This window comes from Nipponia nippon, unplaced genomic scaffold (genome assembly GCF_047370975.1).
Source record: "Nipponia nippon isolate SJK-2023a ecotype South Korea unplaced genomic scaffold, ASM4737097v1 scaffold_5, whole genome shotgun sequence".
Taxonomy (NCBI): Eukaryota; Metazoa; Chordata; class Aves; order Pelecaniformes; family Threskiornithidae; genus Nipponia; species Nipponia nippon.
Window position 1 is genome coordinate 29,894,433 of NW_028262369.1, and position 20,775 is coordinate 29,915,207.

The 20,775-nt window shown below is 42.2% G+C and overlaps 1 protein-coding gene across 2 annotated transcripts in view; it reads left to right on the forward strand.

Moving 5' to 3' along the window:
- TRABD2B (TraB domain containing 2B) overlaps positions 1 to 20,775 on the forward strand; it is a 296,467-nt gene that overhangs the window by 241,772 nt on the left and 33,920 nt on the right. For both annotated transcript variants that reach the window (XM_087733608.1, XM_087733609.1), the window contains one exon: positions 4,392 to 4,482. In XM_087733608.1, coding sequence (XP_087589734.1) covers positions 4,392 to 4,482 — 91 coding nt within the window. The remainder of the gene's footprint in view (positions 1 to 4,391; positions 4,483 to 20,775) is intronic.

Consider the following 20,775-nt stretch of genomic DNA (forward strand, 5'->3'; position numbering starts at 1 on the left):
AGTCCAATGCACAGTTCTTAATTAAAAATAAAAAAGCAAACCAGGGATGGAAGGTGTTTGATTAATGTTAGCAACCATGCTGTATAATGTGTTCCTCCAGTGTCTCGAAATAGAATCTTTTGATCCTCTGTCTCGAAAAAATAAGACATGAGTGAAAGAAGAATAGCCTTGGCCTCATCAAATTTAATGAAGAAACACCCCCCCCAAGTGCAGTGAGCCATGCTAGCCACTCCACTGTGTTTGTGTTCAAACTACAAAATGACTCTGTGTTTAGCACTGGATCTTGTCCTCTAGCAAATCCCAGAAGTATCCCCTTATCCTTAGAGAGTGAAGGGACTTCATCCATGCCTTTTTTTGTGTGTGTGGTTTTTTTTTTTTTCAATCTTAAACTGTTAGGAGAGGCTGTACTGCATATCTCCATGCCCAAGTACAGACTTTCACTTCAAGTCCCTATCTACAAAATCTTTTATGTCTTCTTTCTCTCCTCTTCCCATACTTGCATGGATTTCCCGAGGCAGTTGGTGTTCTGACCTCTTGGATCCAGTTTTCATCAGCTGTCAAGGTAAATCTGGTTTATACTGCACGAATAGTTTATTCAGGTTTAGACTGAAGAGGGAATAGTGACGGAGAAGCAAGAGCATTCCCCTGCCTCTCTAATCTGTCTGATGTCTCTAGATGCGCTAACTTTTCAATAGTTATACTTTCTTGATTTTTCTTAATGAAAATTTCCAGGACAGGCAGAGAAATTTTTTAAAATATTTAGCAGCAGCATATGCACACACACATATATATAAAGTTCATTTTTTTTATATCTATAAATAAAAAGTAAATCCACTGATGTTATAAAAAATCTGGCAATTATTACATATTCTGTTTGCACATATGGGCAGTCAGAGGCAGGGATTTGATATTTTTCATTGATGCTGAGGTTAATTATCTTTAATATATGGGTTAAATTGGTTTTCGTTACTTACCATAAGCTGTTAAAGGTATTATATTGTTGTCAATATCTAACAAGTGAATGCTTATCTCAAGTTGTATGTGACCAAGGAGAGTCATTTTATGTAACAAATTTCTCATATAGGAAATTTTCCTGGATTTTAAAACTGGGAAGGAGAAAGCCAAGACATTTCTTCCAGGAATTCTTTAACCCTGCAAGTACAGCAATGACACGAGGGTGTTTTCATGTTTCACTTTACCCACCTGCACTGGACCTCTCAAGTGCCACAACAGCATTACTGTGACGTAAAATAAACAGATCGATACAAAATCAATCACAATGTGTGAATTCTGACTGAGCAGAGAAGTTAAGACAAATGGAAGTCAGAGCTGGTCTGTATAAAAATCTTCTAATCAGCTGGAAAGGATGTATTAACAGGGCAATCTGATGGTGAGACAGGTGGTGATGTATCCAGATGTACATGGGATAATGCAAACAGGAAAATTTTAAGCAGAGTCTAAAAGTAAAGCTTTGCAAAGATCTGCTCATCCCATTTCCTAGTGGTTGTTAAAGCTTAAGGCTCTGTTGATGTATGTGGAATGGAGAATTATTTGGGGGTCAGCCTGAAGTTGGCTTTTGGTTTTGATTTTTTTTGTTTTCATTTCTTTTCTCTTGGTTCAACCAGGGCATTGAAAATATTTTAGTATGTGTTGAATTGTGGACCTAAAATTGAAATAACTATGTTCACATTGAAGTTTGTAATAAGGATTTTCATTTATTCAGGGATTTGGAGTTTGGTGGGGTTTTTTTAATGGAAGCTGGTATTCCTTCATGTTAGGAAAAGCAAAAATAAAGGAATAAGCCTTGAGCTTGGAGCAGAGAGTAAGAAGATTTGTGATACGGAAATTCAGTCCCTGGTCTCAGAAGAGGTCCTGGGGACATTCATTCCCCACGTGGGTGGGTTTTACCTTGGCAGGAACCTCCTCTGTTCACCATAATTGCAGTCCAAATCCAACACACAGTCGCAGAGAACTGGAGGACAGCTCCCAAGAGAAAGGCTTGTGGCAGAGGACGGAACAGCTCACGGTGACTTACCCTGCAGAAACACGCATCTCACCACACTTAGGTTTTTCTGCCATCTTGCACAGCAGATCACCAGTCCAACGAGCTAGCAGCTTTCATCATGGTCTCCACACAGAGGGCAGGAATGGGAAGTGCAGGAGGTATCACCTTTTGGTCTTCATCCATCACTCGAAGGGACTCACGAACTTTGCTGAGGAGCTGGCATTGTTGACAGCCCTACCATTTTATGGATGAGGAATCAGAGCTGTTGCATAGTTACTTTTTTTTCCTGGGTTTAAAGCACTTAAAATTGGGTTCTTTTGTACTGTCATGATGTCAAAGGTTTGCTGGATTCGGGACAATTGTTTACATTAAGAACTCTCTTGGCATTTAAGACTACGGTTCAGGGAAAGTAGAGCATTGTACTATGGACTCAGAAACATCTCTGACTTTGACACCTTTGACTTTGGTTCCTCAGTGTCACTTTGCCAGTGACAGAATGGGGACCTTTGTTTGCCTTGGCCACTGCATAAAAAACCAGGATATGATCAAATCCAGTTAATCACTCACAAATGTCTCATTTCTTGAATCTCTGAGGCTGTGTAACACATTTTTGGGACTGCTTTCTGCTCCTTTGGCTTCTGTTATAAGTAAGTTAGTCAGGGGAAAATCAAATTTTGAGTTTTCTTAAAAGGAAGTGGAGGAATCCTGGAACACGCTAGGGCTCTGCAAATGTACGTTTAATCATTTAAAGAAATGTCTTTTGGCTAAAAGCTCTTACCAGTGCTTGCAAGTTGCACTAAAAGCCATACGACTACATCATTCCCACAACTGATGCGAATTAGCGCCCTTGTTGGCAGTGAGAGCAGAGAGATGCAGGCTTAGTGAATACTAGGGACTGAATTACTCTTAAATTCATAGCAACTTTATGCAGTATGGGTGAAGTGTCCTAGGGGTGACTCTGCTGACGGTTACACCACCTCCTTACACAGTGGCATGCGTGGAGAGACTCAGGCATGTCCTGCCTGTCTTGTTTTTTCTGTGCAAAGCATTTGGCTCTGCTATGGAGCTGGGCAGTTACAAACATCTCCTGCAAACAGTTACACTGTGCTTAAGGCAAGCACACACTCTCTAAGCAGCAGCAAACCAGAGGAGTATGTTTTTACACACAGCACGTGGTGGAACTCCCTGCTGCAAGATGTCATGGGGCAAAAAGTACATGGAGGCAGAGGCTTGAGCACATTTGTGGCAAATTGGTCTATTCAGAGCTGTCAGTGAGATGCAATGACCTGGGTGTAAATGGGGGTCAGCCAGCCGTGCAGACCTGGAAGCTAATGGACATAATAGAGGAGGATTGTTCTGTCCTTTCTCAGTGTCATTCATGTATATATTTATATACCTTTAACATTCACCAAGGGCTACATTTGGAGACAGGTTACTGGGATACATGGATTTTAATAAACCTGTTAGTGGACTTCTTGCCTCCTTACTTTATACATCTAACCCATCCTGAAAACAATGTGGGACTCTGGCAATAAGTTGAAAGCTTTGGAGGGATTACACTGCCTTATTGAGTCTGTACTCAAAGCCCTTTGAGGGCTCCCATTGACTCCGGTGGGATTTGGTTCAAACTCCCTTAAGTAAACTCTTTCAAGGCCTGTACATGCTGCAATGCTTATTGGGCTCTTTGTTACTTCTGTGAATAAGAATGCGACCTTTAAACTTCTAGGAAAGAGCCCTGGTTTACAGGACTAAATCTTCCATGTTTTGGGAGAGGTAAGGTTACCATCCCAGCTCCTCCCAACCCTGCTGTGCAGGTGGCTGAGCAGTTGATGAAGCAATTCCTGAATCACTGCTGTTTTAGGTGTGCAGTACAGCAGCTTCAGAGCTTCTTCCTAAGCAAATGTCCATGAACAGTGATGGGCAGGGTGGACATCTGGGGTTGTAAGTTGTTCCAATTCATGAATCAAAGCCCTAGCAATATTCTTTTTGCCACTGCAGGGTCATTCTGATACCTATGTTAGAAGTTTATTTAGTCCGTGCACATACTGAAAGTGTGCATAGTGGAAGACGAGACTAGCAATTCATCTAGGTTTTCTTTTATCCATGCAGTCCCTTGGCCATGTGAGGGGACGGGAGGGGTAAATAAGATGGAAAAGGACTGTACTGGGCTGTCTCTTCCTCTGGCCATTGCTAAAGGCTGTAGTGGGCTACGTGGTGAATAGCTGAGTCTGAATTACAACAAATTGCATAACGTGCCTTTCTTGCTTTTGGAGCTGGTCTAGCTTCTGGTAACCTTGCCTCTCAAACCTGTTGTTCCAAGAGGAGAAACTCAAGTGAGTGAGAGGAGCAGTTTGATTGACAGTGCTATTTTCTACCTGTATTTTAGGTCACTTCCTGGGTAACAACACTGTGATTGATGTACTGAGACAAGCAGGATTTGAAGTGGAGCACACCCCTCCCGGACAACCAATTGGAAAGTAAGCAGCTGCCCGCAGATTATTCATCACTTTCTCTCCTTTTCTTTTTTCTCTACCTTTTTCAGTGACTAAGCAAGATTATTGCATTAGTATAGGAGGTGGGTGAGGGGGTGAGGAACCTCCCTTTCCCACCCCAGTTCCAGACAAAAAGTGCATTGTAAAGCATCCATTGTGTGAGTTTGGAAACATATGGAGCTTCAGTGGCTGTTTTTTTTCACTTGGGGACGTCATTCATATCACAGCTGCTTTGCTATACCAGATCAGAAGTGCCACAGTTTCTTTCTGTTTTCAAGAAACGTACATCTCATTTTCCCCCATAGCTGTTTGGTCTTTTTCTCTCCATGGGATTTTAGTTGCTTCTCCACTGCAGGGCAGTACACTGCTACCAACTTAATTTTTCAGGCCTCTCTGTCAGGCTGCTCTCCTTCAGTCGGAATTTCAGTTTTGCCTGAAGTGCCAGATTTAATGTAGCAGATGCACCTTGGAAGATGTGGTGGGTAGGTGAAAAGTGATTCAGTATTCCCTGAGCTTCTCCTTCTAGCTGATCAAGTAAAGCAGGCAGGAAGGATTGATTACCAGGCTCTTGGCAATCTTCATTAGTATAAGATAAAATATGGCACAAAATTGTCCTCAGTTGGTGAAACAGACGTCCTTCCTCCCCTAGACTGTTCTCTTTCCTGGCCATTCAGATGAGGTCTCTGTCTAAAAATATAGACAATAAAACTGGGAAGGATGGTGAGAGACCATCTAGCTTTGCAAAGTTAGCCTTTCCCCTGCATTCTGCAGATAAAAATTGGCCAAGATTACTTTGTCATAGGATTGTTATCCTCATTAGGAGAAAGTGTTAGCAGCATGCTCCTGTCCCTGGTGGGCAGACATGACATGGTCCAAATATGAGGTGAGTTTCAATATGGAGGATTAATCGCAGGGCTAGCAGACCATGTCTGAAAAAGCTATGTTTAATATAGTTGGAAAATCTGGCTGATCTAACCTTGATTGTGAAACATCTACAATGTTTCATATAGACTATAATATGGCTCAACTGTACATAAGTGTCTTTGACAGAGCATTTATCCTAAATGCTTCTTGGAATATGTTGAGCAATAAAAGCACAGTCTTAAATAACAATGGGGAAAAGAGGAAGAAAAAGCTATCAAACACAAGGAAGAGAATATATTCAGAGGAGGTTTAAGCAGCACTTTGGCAGAGGGAGAAAAGTCAACATGGCACAGGGAAGAGCAGTAAACACTGTAACTGACTGGAGCTGGAAATTTTGGCCAAAATCAACAAAAATGCCTCTGTCTAAAAATACAGCAAAACAGAAAAACCAAGCAAACTATATCAAAACAGCTGAGGTATATCGCTCCTAGGTTTCTAACAAAGAAACTTTCCTCTCAGGGAAGCAGGCACTTTTCTCAGCAATTTTCATTTAGTTGAAAGTATCATCTTCCCATGAAAAGTATTTCAACTGGAAATTGTGAAACCATTAATTTATTGGCTGTTTGCAAGCCCTTGAGAAGAAAGAAAGATACAGTAGTGTGAGAGATGTCCAAGAATAGTCTCTGCTCTTTATGGTCTTGGGATATGTCTATACACGTCATCACAGACTTGAAATAATGTGATGGGGCAGGAAACTTGAAGCAAAGTCACTGCTTAATGTTGACTTATTTGCAATATGGGGCACCTCTGTGTGTGCATTCCCCTACCTTGGCCGCAGCGTCTCTTGTTCATGACGTCTTCCCTAAAATTGTCAGTCCCTGGGGGAAACGTACTTGAAAGCAAGTGGACTTGGACTGCTGCCTAGAACGAGGCATATGTCCTCAGTTGAATTATCCTGCACTTCGTAGCTTCTGTTCCCAGCTCCAGACCAGAGTGTTGGGCAGGTTGGTCCCTTTGTCTGGACTAGTATCCTAATTCCAGTGGGGTCTGTTCTGAACATTGAACATAGAAAGCTTTATTAAAGGGTATACTGTTGTGCATGAGTACTGGATTGAGTTAAGAGTGAGCATATGGTTGTACTCCATAAAGATTAGATGCTCTGTATGTTTTCCTGTGGTCTGATGATAAAGGCAGATCAGCCAGTTTTAGATGAGAGTACAGAAAGAAAAATAAATGGCATGGTAAAGAAATCCAGAGTTGCCACTAAATTGCATTACTCAAGGTGCAGAAAGAGTAGAAGATTATAGAAAGTTTAAATAAAGAGAATTTAAATATATTCACAGGAAGCAGCTTGCTGCCTTTAGAAGAAAAGAGACTCCCAGACCTGCACATCAGGGACTGTATTTTCATTGTCCTACAGCTGGGGCTGCAGCCATCAGAAGCGCTTGGGGCTCCCCCTTAGAAATGAGGATGCTACTGCAAACCATTTTGTCTCTCTATTTTAGAATAGCTTGTATTTTATGATTTCTGGGCGAGCTGCAAAAGACAGTCTAGTCGAACACAGTTATGACAAAGTTGATGGCGTATTCAGAAAGCATGGCCAGTTAATTCTTGTGATGTTGGGGTTATGTTGCTGTAATTGAGAGTCTTAAGGAACCTTGCATTTTTGTCCACCCTTTTTTTTTTTGCTCTCCTCTTTCCTTCTTAAAAGATGAAATAAAAACATTTGAAAACAGTTAGGCCCAGAAGAGAAACTGTTTTGGGATAGTGGCTATACTAACCACATGTATACATAAACAAGTAGAAGCTCAATAAATTTTGATCTGCTTGCAAGCAGAAATTGTTTTAAGAATTATAGAGATGCAGGTGTTTTCCTCTTGATTCTTGTGGAGCCATACATGAAATAAGAAGTATTTCTTTCCTCTGCTGAAACCTAAAAGAGACATTTCTGCTTTACTTCCAAATAAGTTGTATACGGGAGTGAAGTCCACTGCATTGTATTCTGGCACCGACAATTGACAAATTGGATAGTGTTCAGGGAAGATCAGCTGGACTCTAATGTAGAGGTTGGTGGGGGTGGACTGCACATGGAAAAAATGCAAGGGTTGGAAAAAACTGAAGCAGCTGCATGCTTATATTTTGGCCAAGGGAATTCAAAAAAGGATTGTTGTGGACGGATTGTGCACAGAACAAAGAGGAACAATTTGAGCTGGCACATAGGAATGGTTAGAGGTATATCGTATTGAAACTGAAGGTGGTTTTGGCTGAATATCAATTATTTCTTGACAGTAATTTGCAGGACAGTCTTTCTCAGGTTAAGTCAGAAGCCCCATTATTTGAAATGATTAAAGTAACTTTAGCAAAACACTACTTACCTACCAATGTTGCTCTGCCAAAAAAGCGAATAGTATTTTTCTTTAATATCTCTGTTCCTAGAACAGCATGATTATTATTATTATTATAGAAATGATTGGTAGTCTGATCATTATTGTTCAATAATAATGAAGCAGTGGTACCATAAATAGGTGGAGTAGTCTGGTATGACGTTTAAGCTCTGCCATCCATTTCAGTTGCAGAAAGGACAAGAGAATACTTTTTTAGAAAATAACTAGTACTGTTTCTGTATATCGGAAGAGCCTTGGGAAGAGTGAAACAGGACAAAGACCAAAGCTATCTATACTTTCAGTTACATACAGGCTGGGTAAAGGCAGAAGATTGTTGGCCTCCTCTGTCCAAAATGCTAAGCATGGGTTGTGAAATGACTGCTCTTTAAGCCCACCAAAATGGATACCTAGAGTCTCACATTTCTGTTGTCTAGTGACAAGCAAAAATTTAAGCCAAGTTCTCCCTTTCTTAAGGTACTGAGGAAAAGTAAAGTGAGACCTTGGCAGGCTAGAAGAGATAGCCAAGACATGGAGGGGTTTGATGGCTCCAGAATCAATGAACTGGCAAAGAAAAGTTCATATAAAGTACATTTAGCTGGTGTGGAGCTATTTGGGAGCTCTCACCAACTGGATTTCTGAAATCCCCTAGCTCCCATTGATCTGCCTGGTGGCCCAACACTGACCTTCCTGAGCCTCTTCTAGAATCCCACCAGCTGATTATTGAAAATACGTTCTTTAAAGCTCAATCCCCTTCTGTAAAAGAAACCCTGTTGTACTCAGCATGCAGAACAATGCCATAAACACTTGAGAACTTACCCTCACCTTAGCTTCATTTGTTTGTTTTGTTGCCTGAGGGAAAGTGTCCCAAATCTGTTTGCCTGACAACCTTCAACAGCATTCATATTTGCTTCTTATTTTGCTGGCTGTCTTCCTTGTCCTCAAGTAAAGGCATTGGAAAATGAATGGCTGAATCAGTATCTCATTGCTTTGCCCTGAGATAAGAAAGGCAACTTTTTTTTTGTGGAGCTTCAGCCAACTGGCTGTCCCTGCTCCTCTCTGTCTTCAGAAAGCAGAGGTGCATGCTTGGGGTGGGGAGAGAGGAGGAGATGGGAGAAAGTTTCCCCTCAGATGGATTCCAGTGACTTGAACAGATAAAGGGCCACAGCTGCTTCACATTTAATTGGAAACAGCCAAATTGCAAGATCAGTCCCGGAAGCACCTGTGTCCATGATGACTCTATTGTTACTGGGTTCTCAGAATTGGCTCTGACCTTCTGCCACGCGCCAAGCCCTGACGTACTGCACACCGTTCTCTCGGCCAGAAAAACATGCAGCAGTGCTCATTTCCATCAGACTGCTCTTGCTGATATTATGCTCAATGCTACCTTCTTTCAGAATGGAAGAATTCAGGACAAGCTTTTATTTCTGCGCATCTGAAAGTTTATTGTAAACTCTCAGAGCTCTGCTGTAGAAATTAATTACCCTTCCTCCTTATGTTTGAACTTCCCGGCCCAGTCGAAGCAGCATGTCTGTGCTGTTGTAGCTTATTCCTTCCCTTCTTTCTGAAGCAAAGACCTTGCTCCACCTTTTCCTATAGCATCCTACAGGTGTGACCCTGGCTCTCCTACTCAGCGTTGTCTCATGGTGGAAGTCTTTGCTTCACTATGAATGCTTTCTTCTTCCCCACAGGATGAAAGCACACCTAATCCACACAGCAATGCAGCCATTTAACTCCATCAGGATCCCTAACCTTCATGAGATGATATGCAGAGATGGGAAAATGTTTGACATAACATTCCCCACAGCCCCAAATTGGTAATAGTGCCAGTTCCATAGATTACATCCCAGAAACTCAGGGATGCCATCAGAGCCTTCAGGAGACTCCCAGTAGTTGCCAGGTTCCTTGGGATGCCCAAGCAACTTTGGCTTTCTGGTGCCAGCCTGGCAGGGTTACTCCACTGTGCTTAGCTTGTTAATGTTCGGAATGTGTTTGGGAGAATGTTAAAGTTGTAGTGAAGTAAGTAAAATTTTATTTAGAAAAGAGACAAATTTAAAAAAAAATATTATGACAGCTGTGATGGTTTCGTTGGAAACAACAGAGTTAATTGAGAAAAAAAGAAGAGCTGGGGAGATGTTAGCCCATTCTGGATCCCAGCTCTTCCGAGACAGGGAAAAATGCACGCTTTTTTTTTTTTTTCTTTCTGTGAGTGGAATAATCTCCCTGTTGGGATGCTGCAGTTCTTCTTAATCCTATTGTAAACCTTTGGATCTTTCACTTGATCTGAGCCTGAAGATTATACTCCCTTCACTAGCTTCCTTCCCTCAGAAGAAAAGGAAACCCATTATTTAGGGGGTTTCTCTGACAGAATAATTTGCAGTAAGAGGTGTACAGGGATTGCATGGGGTCTATCTGCATGCATTGGCAAATTTATTGCCTCATCTAACATTGGAGAATATGACTACTTAATGCTTAAAATATTTAGTCATGAAAATATGCATATTACATTTTCAAGGGATTCCCACGTGCCTTTAAAATATCCTCTTTTGCAATTTAACTGTCTTTGTGTCCATAATTACCTTACAGCCACAAAGTCTGAGCCAGTCAAAGTAACACTTAGGGAGAAAGAAATTGAAGAAAATCTCCAAGATGTGGTAGAGAAGCAAAGCCAACTTACTGGTTCTCCAGCCATAGGAACTTAATTATCCTGTTACTTCCAGAGCAACACATTACTTAGGGCCAGTGCATCTGCATGTTCTTTAGGCCACCTTTAAACACCAAATACCTTCTGAAAGAGTAGAATTCAGCAACTTGCTCCAAAAAAATCTGGGAAAGAGCAAGATTATTCATGGTGTTGGTGAAAGAATACTGAACAAAACTTCTCAGGAATTTTGTGCTTGACTAGTTGTCCCAGTGGGCCATTCACTTTTCTCTATAATCAGATTTTATCCTTGGCAAAATTTCTGGTTTCTTTTGAAAAAATTGTTTCATATTCCCTATCATTCTGTTCCTTGGGAACTTGCACACAGGGCCACTGGGGAACCTGGGCTTGCTTCTTTTTGTTCAACGGCAGCTTGCTCGCTGAGCTGTCCTGAAGCCAGTGCTAAGGTTTCTAGGATTTTTGCTGCTCTGCAGCCCATCAGTTTTAGGAGATCTGTATCTCATACTCTGTAAACTATCTAATAGTCAACTTACAGAGCCTTGGAGACTTCAAAATTCAGAACTAGTTCTTACTTTATTTCCTAGCCAAATTTTGGAGTTCTTGTTTCCACAGAAGCTGATTTTTCATCCTCTTTCTGCTTCCAGCCAACTCTAATGCAGATCTTTTCACCTAAGGTCATTAGTATAAGATGAAAATTCTGGTCTGTAGTTACTAAAGATAAAGCTGATCCAAACTGCAGTGAAGTCAACAACAAGGCTTCCACTGGTGCCAGTAGCTTTTAGAGGTCATCGTTAATATGAGAGTGTTGCTGATTGTCTCCTGTCTTTGCTTGTGAGAAGCCATGAGGAAATTGGTGGAAAACTGAGTACGTTCACACAGTTGTGCAGATGCTTACTATAGTCAATGTGAAAATACTGGCTTTTCCAGAGGACTGCTCATGGGTGTCTTAGACAGCTGGCCCACCTTGCTTGCAGTAGGTGGCTGGCTAGTTTTAGATGACTAATTATTTTCTGAGATGAATTCCCCTCTTATTTGAAGGACTTGGGCCCCATGTTCAAGTCAGACAGTGTCACTAGACTCGTTTAAGCCTTTGGAAAAATTGCACCATTCCCTCTCCAGCGTTATATTGAAACAGTGAGATTGTGTGAGTTTTGTGTTTGTGTATTCAGCCTGCACTTGTCCTGTGGATTGATGGCCTCCGTCCCAAGTGATATCAATCTGGGCTGAAGTGCAGCTGCGCTTTGTAACAGCTCAAGGGGCACAAAGGTATCAAGTGGTATTGTGTGGTTTGAAAGATGTCGTTTATCTAAGGAAGTTTGTGGTCTGTTTGCTGTCACTCTGTCTTTGCAGCACCAACTTCCCTTACCTTCACTATCACGTTGTCAGGCAAAGAGACCTCACACGTTAGGATAGATAGCTTTTCCACTTCCAGAGCTGACTTCTTTTCCTTCAGCAAGAGGTCTGTGGATTGTGTTGCAATCAATAGAGCTGCTTGATTCAGTGTGAGTTTAATTGCTAGTAATTTTGCTTGCAGGGAGCTCTTTAACATGCACGAGTTCCTAAAAAAGGAACAGGAAGAAAGGGAGTCAGTGACTTTTTTCATTGACACTTTCACTTAAAATTCCTTCAAGAATAGTGCCTTAAAAGAAAACAGTTGGGGATACGGTTTTCTACATAGGAATACACTGACAAATACATTTACCATCTTTCATGAGTGACCAGGTGTTCATAGGGACATTCTTCACAGTTTAAATGGGGTTAGAAGCCCTCCAAAACAATCTTGTGTGACTGGTGGCATGCCCAAATGACTCTTTGTGGGTGGATCTTGTTGTGGCAGGCTGTGAAATTTACTGAGACCTTTCTGAATTGCACCCACAAGTAGAAGGTCACTCTAACATACGTATATGATGTGATCTTGTGCCATTTCTTGTCCACTTCAGTGCAAAATAATCTCACTTTTAACAACTTATGGTATCTCAGCCAAGCCAGGTGGCTTCACGCTGGCCACAACCTAGCTTTGGGTCTGAAATGACTGTGTGGTGTCCCTTTAGGAGAACCATGGTGAAGGGTCAGGCTGAGAAGCATGTATATCAGCTGCTCCTCCTAGTTAAGTGCTAGTAGTAGGAGCAGGAATGCCAAAAAAAGTAAGTTCTTACAACAGGACTAGTAAATTAAGAATGGTGAATGTATGAAGCACTTGTCACAGTAAATAACTTAGAAGCCAGAATACATTTTCATGTCATAATCATTGAATCATTTTTATGAGAAGTCAAAGTAAATTCATATGTAATCTGTAAAGTATGTAAAGAGTTTAATTCATCCAGTAAATCATGTGTTGGGAATACTGTACCCAGCTCCAGATCAGATATACGTCAGAGAAGCTTTAAGGTTTTAAAATCCTTCCACAAGCTAAACTGATCTCCAGAACCTTTGGAGGTTCACCCTTCTCTGGAGCTCATGCTCCATGCAAGTGAACGTCATGCCAATATGTTTCCCATTTCCTGGGGATTAAACTGCTGTGTTTGATGGCTCAGGACTTCCCAAGAAAGCAACTCAGTCACTCACTCTGTCTGAAGCGGCCTCTGGTGTCTCAGAGGACATGTCTTCTCTTGCACAGTGATTCATGATTTTAGCGCAGAGGAACAGCTCTCTTTTTTTTTTTTTTTTTTTCTTCCCTTCCCACAAAGTTAATTAATAAAACAAATTTCTATTAGTGGGTGTTGAAAGACTTTGGCTTTCCATCTACACTCCCAAATGCTCCACATTCCAGGGAGGATGAAAAATGGACCTGTGAATAGAAACAGGAGGGAGGAAAACCAGGTCAGATGCTGTATATGGATATAGACGCAGTCGCTGTCAGTTGATATGATGGAAGAACATCCTGAATGAAGACAATTTCCTGCACTCATGATTGCTAAAAATACACTATTACAGTAATCCAGTTTCAGAATTAATACATGTAAATTTAGAGAGAAAGATTGGGGCACAAGGAATGTCTGACAGAAACGGCGTTATCTGTTTGGGCCTCCACCTTGACCTCTTGTTCGGGTGGGTGGCCGCACGGATGGCAGTTGTTCTGCTTGTGAAAATTGGATCCTTTGCCCCTGTCGCAGACCTCTGAGACTCCAGTTGGTCAGGAGAAGCACCTGGAGGATTTACCCTATCATGGCCGCTGTGGACCTGGCTATGCCCATCTGTCTGCCTCATCTGTAGCCCCACCATAGAACAGAATTTTTCATCGGCACCAAGAATTAGCCTAAATTTACTCCCAGCATGGTCATAACTCCTGTTGACTTCAGCGAGAAAACAGTTGATCCCATGGGGAACCAGAGTTGATAGAACTAAATTTGGGGTATTTCCCCTTTCTATGTATGTATGGGACGTCAGACCAGCTCACAGCTCTGCAGTGCCACTCTCTGCTGGTGGCAGCTTGCAGAGGAAAAGAGACCTAATTTGGTGCTCCTATTTGTGGGTAAGAGCACGCTGAAGCCTTTCTCCACTGACTCCCAGGACACATGTCAAGTCAAGGATACTAAGATTTTCCTGCTAACTTGCAGCAACTTAGCAGCAAAGTTGTAGACAGGCTCCAAGCACTTTGGTATCCAGTGCCCTGTCTGGCCACTAGATTTGAATCTCCTGTCCTCTGACCCCAGCTTCGCATTTCCAAATTACTCTTGCAAAAATAAAGGCAGTCACAGGAATACCTCTGTCGAGACAGCACATCCCTGTTTATGTTTGAACGGCTGATACGGATCTGGAGTCCCCAGCGATCAAAGTGCATATTCAGAGAGATGAGCCCCATGTTGTGTTTGAAGTGAGCACAGCATTTTGAAACAAGGATGAAGCAGGAATAAATCAGGATGAAGGATGTGGGGCATTAACTACTTTACATGAAATCCCTGCTGGAAAGACATGGCCAGTGTTACAAAGTTTTCCTTGGAGAGCACTCGGAAGTTGCATACCAGCCTATTTGTGGAAAGCTAAACAGTTCCCTATTGTCCTTGATGTGAAACTGCTTCCCAGATAAACACTTCCCCCTCCATTGAAGAAAAACGATACAGCTTGTCCAGAGCTGTAACACAGAGGACTACACTGCTGCTCAGCCTCTGCAAAGTTGCTGGTTTCTGTTGGCATTGAGCTTTGCTAAAGGCTATAGTTCATATACGTGCCAGTATCATTAAGAAAAGGCTAAGTTATTGAGTGAGACTGGGATAACCTTCAAATCTTTAATGATGTTGTATACCCACATCTTTGCGTCTCTGGGTTCATTATACCCCTGGAATGTAAATCCCAATCCACAGTGGCTAAACAAGTTTCACATGGATCTCAAATACTTTTGCGGTATTGTCTCCTGATTTCTGAAGGGGAAAGAAAACGTTGCTAGCTGAAATAAACACATGTGGTTCTCTACAAGGAGAGCAGTAAACCTCTGCTGCTGTAGTGGGTTTAGGTTGTAACATTGCCTGCATTTGTGGCATTTTAAGTCATTTTAAGGAATTATTCGTAACACCCACAGAGTCAAGGCATCATATTTCAGCACAAGGAAGATCCAGAAGTCCCTGCATGAACTCTGGAAAGAAAAAGCCAGTTTCTGAAATCAGCAGTGCTAAGAATCAAGGCTGTCTAACACCACTGGTGGTGGTTTGGTCCAGGTCAGTGGGTGGCTCTTCCTCTGCTTCTCCCATCCTGGCAAATGCAGATCTGAAGGACCTTGTTGTGCCCTCACCTCTGACTCCAGTTTGGGCACACACATGGTTTTGTTGGGTGCCTCTTTCCTTCTTCCGTAGTGCCACCCAAGCTGCAGACCTCTTCCCAGGAGCAGCGGGTCATTCCACTCATTGACATACAGTCAATGGATGCAATAGATGCACAGATTGGCTTTTTGCCACCATTTTGTCAAAGCAAACCTTGCTTTGCATTTGTGACAAAGGAATCATTTTTCTTCCCCTAGAGGCATGCGATTTCTTGCTAATGTTAAATGAGAATTTTGCACGTGTGTGGAACTTACATGTAGATTAGGTTTTGGGTCACCAATGAAACTGGGAAGTGCAACTTCCATTGACATTTAGCAGGCATTGAGGTTTTAAATCTCTGAGGCAATTTTAGAAACATCCCCCTCAAGGAGAAAGGACATCGACTTGAAAGAAAGCAGAGTTAACTGGGGTTTTGTTTGTTTGTTTTACAAATGCAGCCATGAATTTAGGGCCATTTCTATGTACTCAAGTATTCATACTGATAGCAATTATTGCTGAATCGTCAGCAATTGCCACTCAAATCAGTGAAAGGCAGCAAATGAAATGCACAGGCAACCAGAAGTGTTTTAAATGAGATGATGGAGCAGGAGACTTGATTTTATTTTCTTCTTCTTTCACTATTGGGGTGCACTGTCCCAATTCCCTCCTTCTTTACTTTCCCTGCCTTTCCAAGAAACCCCTGGTCAGTCTGTGAACAACAGACCTGATGAGGTCTAGAGGCCCTATGGGTCTTCTAATCGTTGGAATCTGGTATCTAGGAAAGGGCTGAGCTCATACCTGAGCCTTTCCTCATAAACCCTGACTCCTTCCTGGTTATTTTCGTATAAATAAGGACATACATTCTTTTTTTCATCTCTGTACTACTTGGGATAATTCAGTTACAACTGGCTGTCAGATTGAGTCTTACTAGAGAAGGGAGGAGATAGAGGGTGTCATCATTTGCTTAGGAAAAGAGCATTGCTTGAGTAGCCTGTGCTTCTGTTCAGAATTAACGTCTCCATCTCAGCGGGCCCAGTGGGGCAGCCCCAAGCGCTTAGTCTCATTGCAGAGAGATGAGTCAGATAAATCATTCTGCGGTTTTAATTAAAACATCTTATGTGGGCAGCATTTCAACAGCATGAAGTGGCAGTTTTGCAGTCTGGCCCGCGCTTATCTGTCCACAATGCTCACGTGGCCCCACCAGCACAGCGTCTCTGAATCTTTGCTGTGTTTCTTCTCTCTATCTTCATGTGAGGTGGGGAGTTACCTCTGTGGGTGGATGGAAAACTGGTACATAGAGTTTTTTAACTCCCTGAGGGAAACTATAACAGCACAGCTAGTTTAGCGTTAGTTAAGCTACTAACCCCTAAACCACTGGGTGATCCCTCCCATATTGGGATTTGATGGGCAGTGCTTAGGCCAGGAGAGCTGTGAAAGCACTGGCAGCTCTGTGCTGCTCTGAATAAATATGAGACACATCTCAGTCACCACAGAGCTTGACACAGAGGTCATCTGAGTCTCCTTCCCAGTGCCTGAGACTCACCCACTCCTCTCAGCACTTTCTTGTATGGATGTTTCCTGCGTGGAGCTGCTTCCAGTGAAAGTCAAAGATTTGTATGGGCTTTCTGTTTCTGGGCTTAGTGTTGCCTGGTACATGCCTGTCAATCTCACGCTTGTGTATGGAGGCATCACCTATCCAGGATTGATCTTAGCTGCCAGAGTAGACTGCAACAGCAGGAAAAAGAAGTCAAGGGCTTTCTGTGTCTGACAGCAACATAAATTCAGCTCTACTGTGCAGACAGCATTACAGCAAATGGGATTCCCTAAGGGCCCTTTTGGCTAAGGCAGCATCCCTGACCTGTGCTGTGAATCCAGCACTTACAGTGGAAAGTGGTCTGAGACAAAGAGGAGTCCTCACTTATTAAAAGATGAAGTCCTTACAGAACTAGTAAGGAATGACATTCAGTGTGGATTAAGAAGCAGTGGCAAAAGCTGAATGAAGGTTGCAAGCATAGAAGTTGAACCCTTGCTCCTCCAGACCCTTTGAAAATGAAGTGTGTATTCCAGTGCAGGGCCATGTTGCAGAGACAACCTGATCCCATGAGGTTGGCAGGAGGGCATGTTCTCAGTGGATAAAGACAGTTCACTTTAATAATGTACACTAAAAAAAAAAATTTAAATTACCAAATTATTCTGAGAATAGAAGTGTGATTTTGAGATAAAAAGCCCTCTGCTAGCAAAGGAGTATTGGCTTTTCTGTAGTTGGAGCTGGATTACAGCACCACCTCAGAAGTCCTAGTTTGGTCACTCTCAAAGTGTTCCAGCTTTGCATTGTGATAAGAAGCTAATGTGACTGCTAGAACCTGTGCCAGATGCCAGGCATAGTTTTGATGAGTCTCTGACGTCTGTTAGACTTGTGATATTACATGCTTTTCAGTAGCTAGGTAGTGCTACAAGTACTAGGCTGTGATACCCTCTCAAACAACTGGCACTTAGATAAAGCATTTCCAGGCAAACAAACAAACAAACACACACAGACTAAGAAAACACACATGCATGTACAATGGAGGGAGGAGGCTTCCTAACTGACTTTACTGTGCTCTGGGGAGCAGCAGAACAAGTGGTTTTCATTTTCCTGGTGTTTCACTTACTGCTGTGTGGGGTTCTATTCATGGGAGGAGAGCTAGGCTTAATCGCTGGTTTTGTGTACGTTTGTGTGTGTGTGTGTATAAACAGTTTATGTAGAAGTTAGGTCTGCTCAAGCTTGTGACAAGAGCCATTTGTCATTCATGTTCACAAAGCACCCCCAGTGAAGGTTCCGACCACTGCCCAATCCCCAGTCTAATTTATTATTTTTCCTTGACAAATTAAATCAGCAGAGATTACACAAAGGCCACCTGAGGATCTTGATATCTCTGGTAAAGGAAGCCAGTTGGCCTAATTCTTCTGCTGGGCCAGCAGAAAGCCCCTAGTAGCCATGCATGGACATTTCCTCCCTTTCCTCCATTGGAAGATAACTGGCACCAGAATTGCTCCAAAGACCCATCACTCTCCTCCCCCTTCTCTCAGCAGAGGCTGTTTGTAGAGGACCTAAGTAGACCTCCATAACTCCTGGTGGCCAGTGCTAACCAGTTAGATGCAGGAGGAAGGAAGCACTGCCCTCATGCAGACCCTCCTCCTCCTGTGTTTTTAGCTGTGTTGGTATCTCCTTGGAGCAGGTGAGCCCCCAAAGCTCCTTTGCAATGAGGTCTACAGCAGAGTGCAGGCAGGGAGGCTGCAAAGGCTCACACTTTTGTATGGTTGAGTGCTGTGTCGTTGTATCCTCATGATGCTCTGGCTGTATCTGTCTGTCATTATCTCATACCCTTCACTTGTCAGCTTGCTGAGATGGAGCTCTTTAATGTGTGCATACTTTATTTCTGGGATTCTTAAATGTATTACTAATAATAATAGACATCGCAATGAAGGAAAGATATTTTCTGGGGTCAGTGTAAGTTTTCCTCTTTTAAAGGGAGAAGACCTGGGCCCTGTTGTTTGTAACTAGTTAGTGAGATTTGCCCGAGTTCATTAAAAATCAATCTTTCTTGTGGCTTCAGATGCCTCCCAGATATTCAAGCTGTAGTTCAAGGTCTAATCTCGTAGTTTTCAATTAACAACCAAAAAAGAGAATATAAAACCTTCTTTTCTTCCTTAAGGTTTCAGCAGCAGTATGCATGCTTCATTAATGGAGAATTTTAATGAAGGATGGATTTATCAGACAGAAATAAGTATTTGATATAAGTAGTTTCTTCAGCATGAGTTAATATGGAGAGGGAACCCAGGTGAAACCAGGCTAATATGTGGAGAGACATTATGTGAAGTCCTTTAACATTGAAGTTGATAGAACAGCATTAGACATTAAAGCGAGTGGAGTTTGGAGGAAGAACTGTCCTGCCTTCGTCATGTTTCAAGGGCTCTGTCCGTTACCGCGCAGTAAAAATACCCACAGACAGGCTGAAGTGTTGTCTGAATAGGGTTTCTGACAACTGTTTTGTTCTTTTCTTGGAAACACTCAGGCTCTGTGATAAAAACAATGCCAATGGGTTATAACAGTATTTTGGAGAAAGGCAGACTGGCTTTGTGTTCCTTTTTTTAGCTCAGCAGCCATCAATGGTTAAGCAGATGTTTTACAGTGTCAGCTACAGAGAGGAAAAGCGGATTCAGTGTAACAGAGATGTGGGGTCTCTTGCAAGCGTGGTATTCTTATGGCTCTTTGGTTCCACACTTCTGCCTGCTGTTCAGTTTAAGTGGTCCGTGTCTCTCTCCTTCTAGTGATAGCAGCTACTTATGTGCCTACGTTATCTGTCATCTTGCAATTGTAAGAGCCTCGACTGAACAAGGTACTTAAGGAAGACAAGTTGCCATGCTTGTACAGATTTGTGATCCACCCAGTATCTCATCTCTGCCAGGGCCCAGCTTCAAGAGCATCAGAGGGAAGTGCAGGAAACAGTGCCAGGCATACATTGAACAATCTGCCCTTAGTTTAAGTCTGAAGTCAGTGAAAATGTTTTAGTCCCTCAAGCCAGGCATTTGGTACCTTGCTTAGTTGATGTCCCTGTAGATAGTTTATTTTTAAGATATGAGGGAAAATACGGACTCCTGCAGATGTTTCTTCTCTCCAGAGGATCCAGCAGAGAAGGGAAACCAGTTCCCAAAGGAGACAATCTGGGAGCAGAATTTAATTTGGATTGCAAACGAGTAAGATACAGATAACAGTTGTGTATTAGCTGTAATTCTACTGAGGAATAAAAATCGAGCAGCCAGTTTGGGTTGTTTTTTTTGTCAGTCAGCTTCTTATTTTTGAAACCTGTCTGAATGTCAACTGCTGGGATGGAACAAATGCATCCTCACTTTCTTTTCTATGCTTAAACTGAGGTCAGGAATGGTTTGGGAATAACAATACATGAGATGAGAATAGTTTTGTAACTGAGTTAGCAAACCTGCATTTACACATGGCTATACAGCTCAGTGTCCCAAAAGCTGACAATGACTAGAGAGGAACAGACAGCCATAGACATCAGGAGCTCCATCCACTTAAAATGAAAGTAGGAGAGAGATGAGTTTTGGTGAGTATTTCTAGTTTGATTGTGGCAGCTGGAGGAGAAAGAAGGATTTGTTCAGCCCTTGGCTTGCTTTCCAGTCACTGGAATCTGAGATCATAACTGCTGAGATGAGATGGTGACATTTGGTCACCATTGTCCAGTTTCTCAGATGCTGCCCAAACCACCGTAAATGCACTGTAGAATCAGAACTGGCCCAAAACCTAAGCCCAGACCAAAAGTTTGGAAATGTCACAATTAGACCTGAAGAAACTTGGTGTTGCAGATTGGGCCAAACTGGATAAGAATTTTTTGCTTTCCAGAACCTGTTGAATGGTGGAAGTTAATTTCCAGCACCTGAAAAATCTGCTGTGTATAATTAATATGACATCACCTCAAAGAAACATAGAAAGATCAGAGGGTTTATAAAGAGGAAACAGAGATTACGTTGCCCGGTAATAAGTCCACCATTGTTCTTTATTAAAGCAACATATATGTTTATTTAAAAGTTATTAAAAGGAAAGAGCCATGTATTTACTCTTGTAACTAATGGTTTTCAA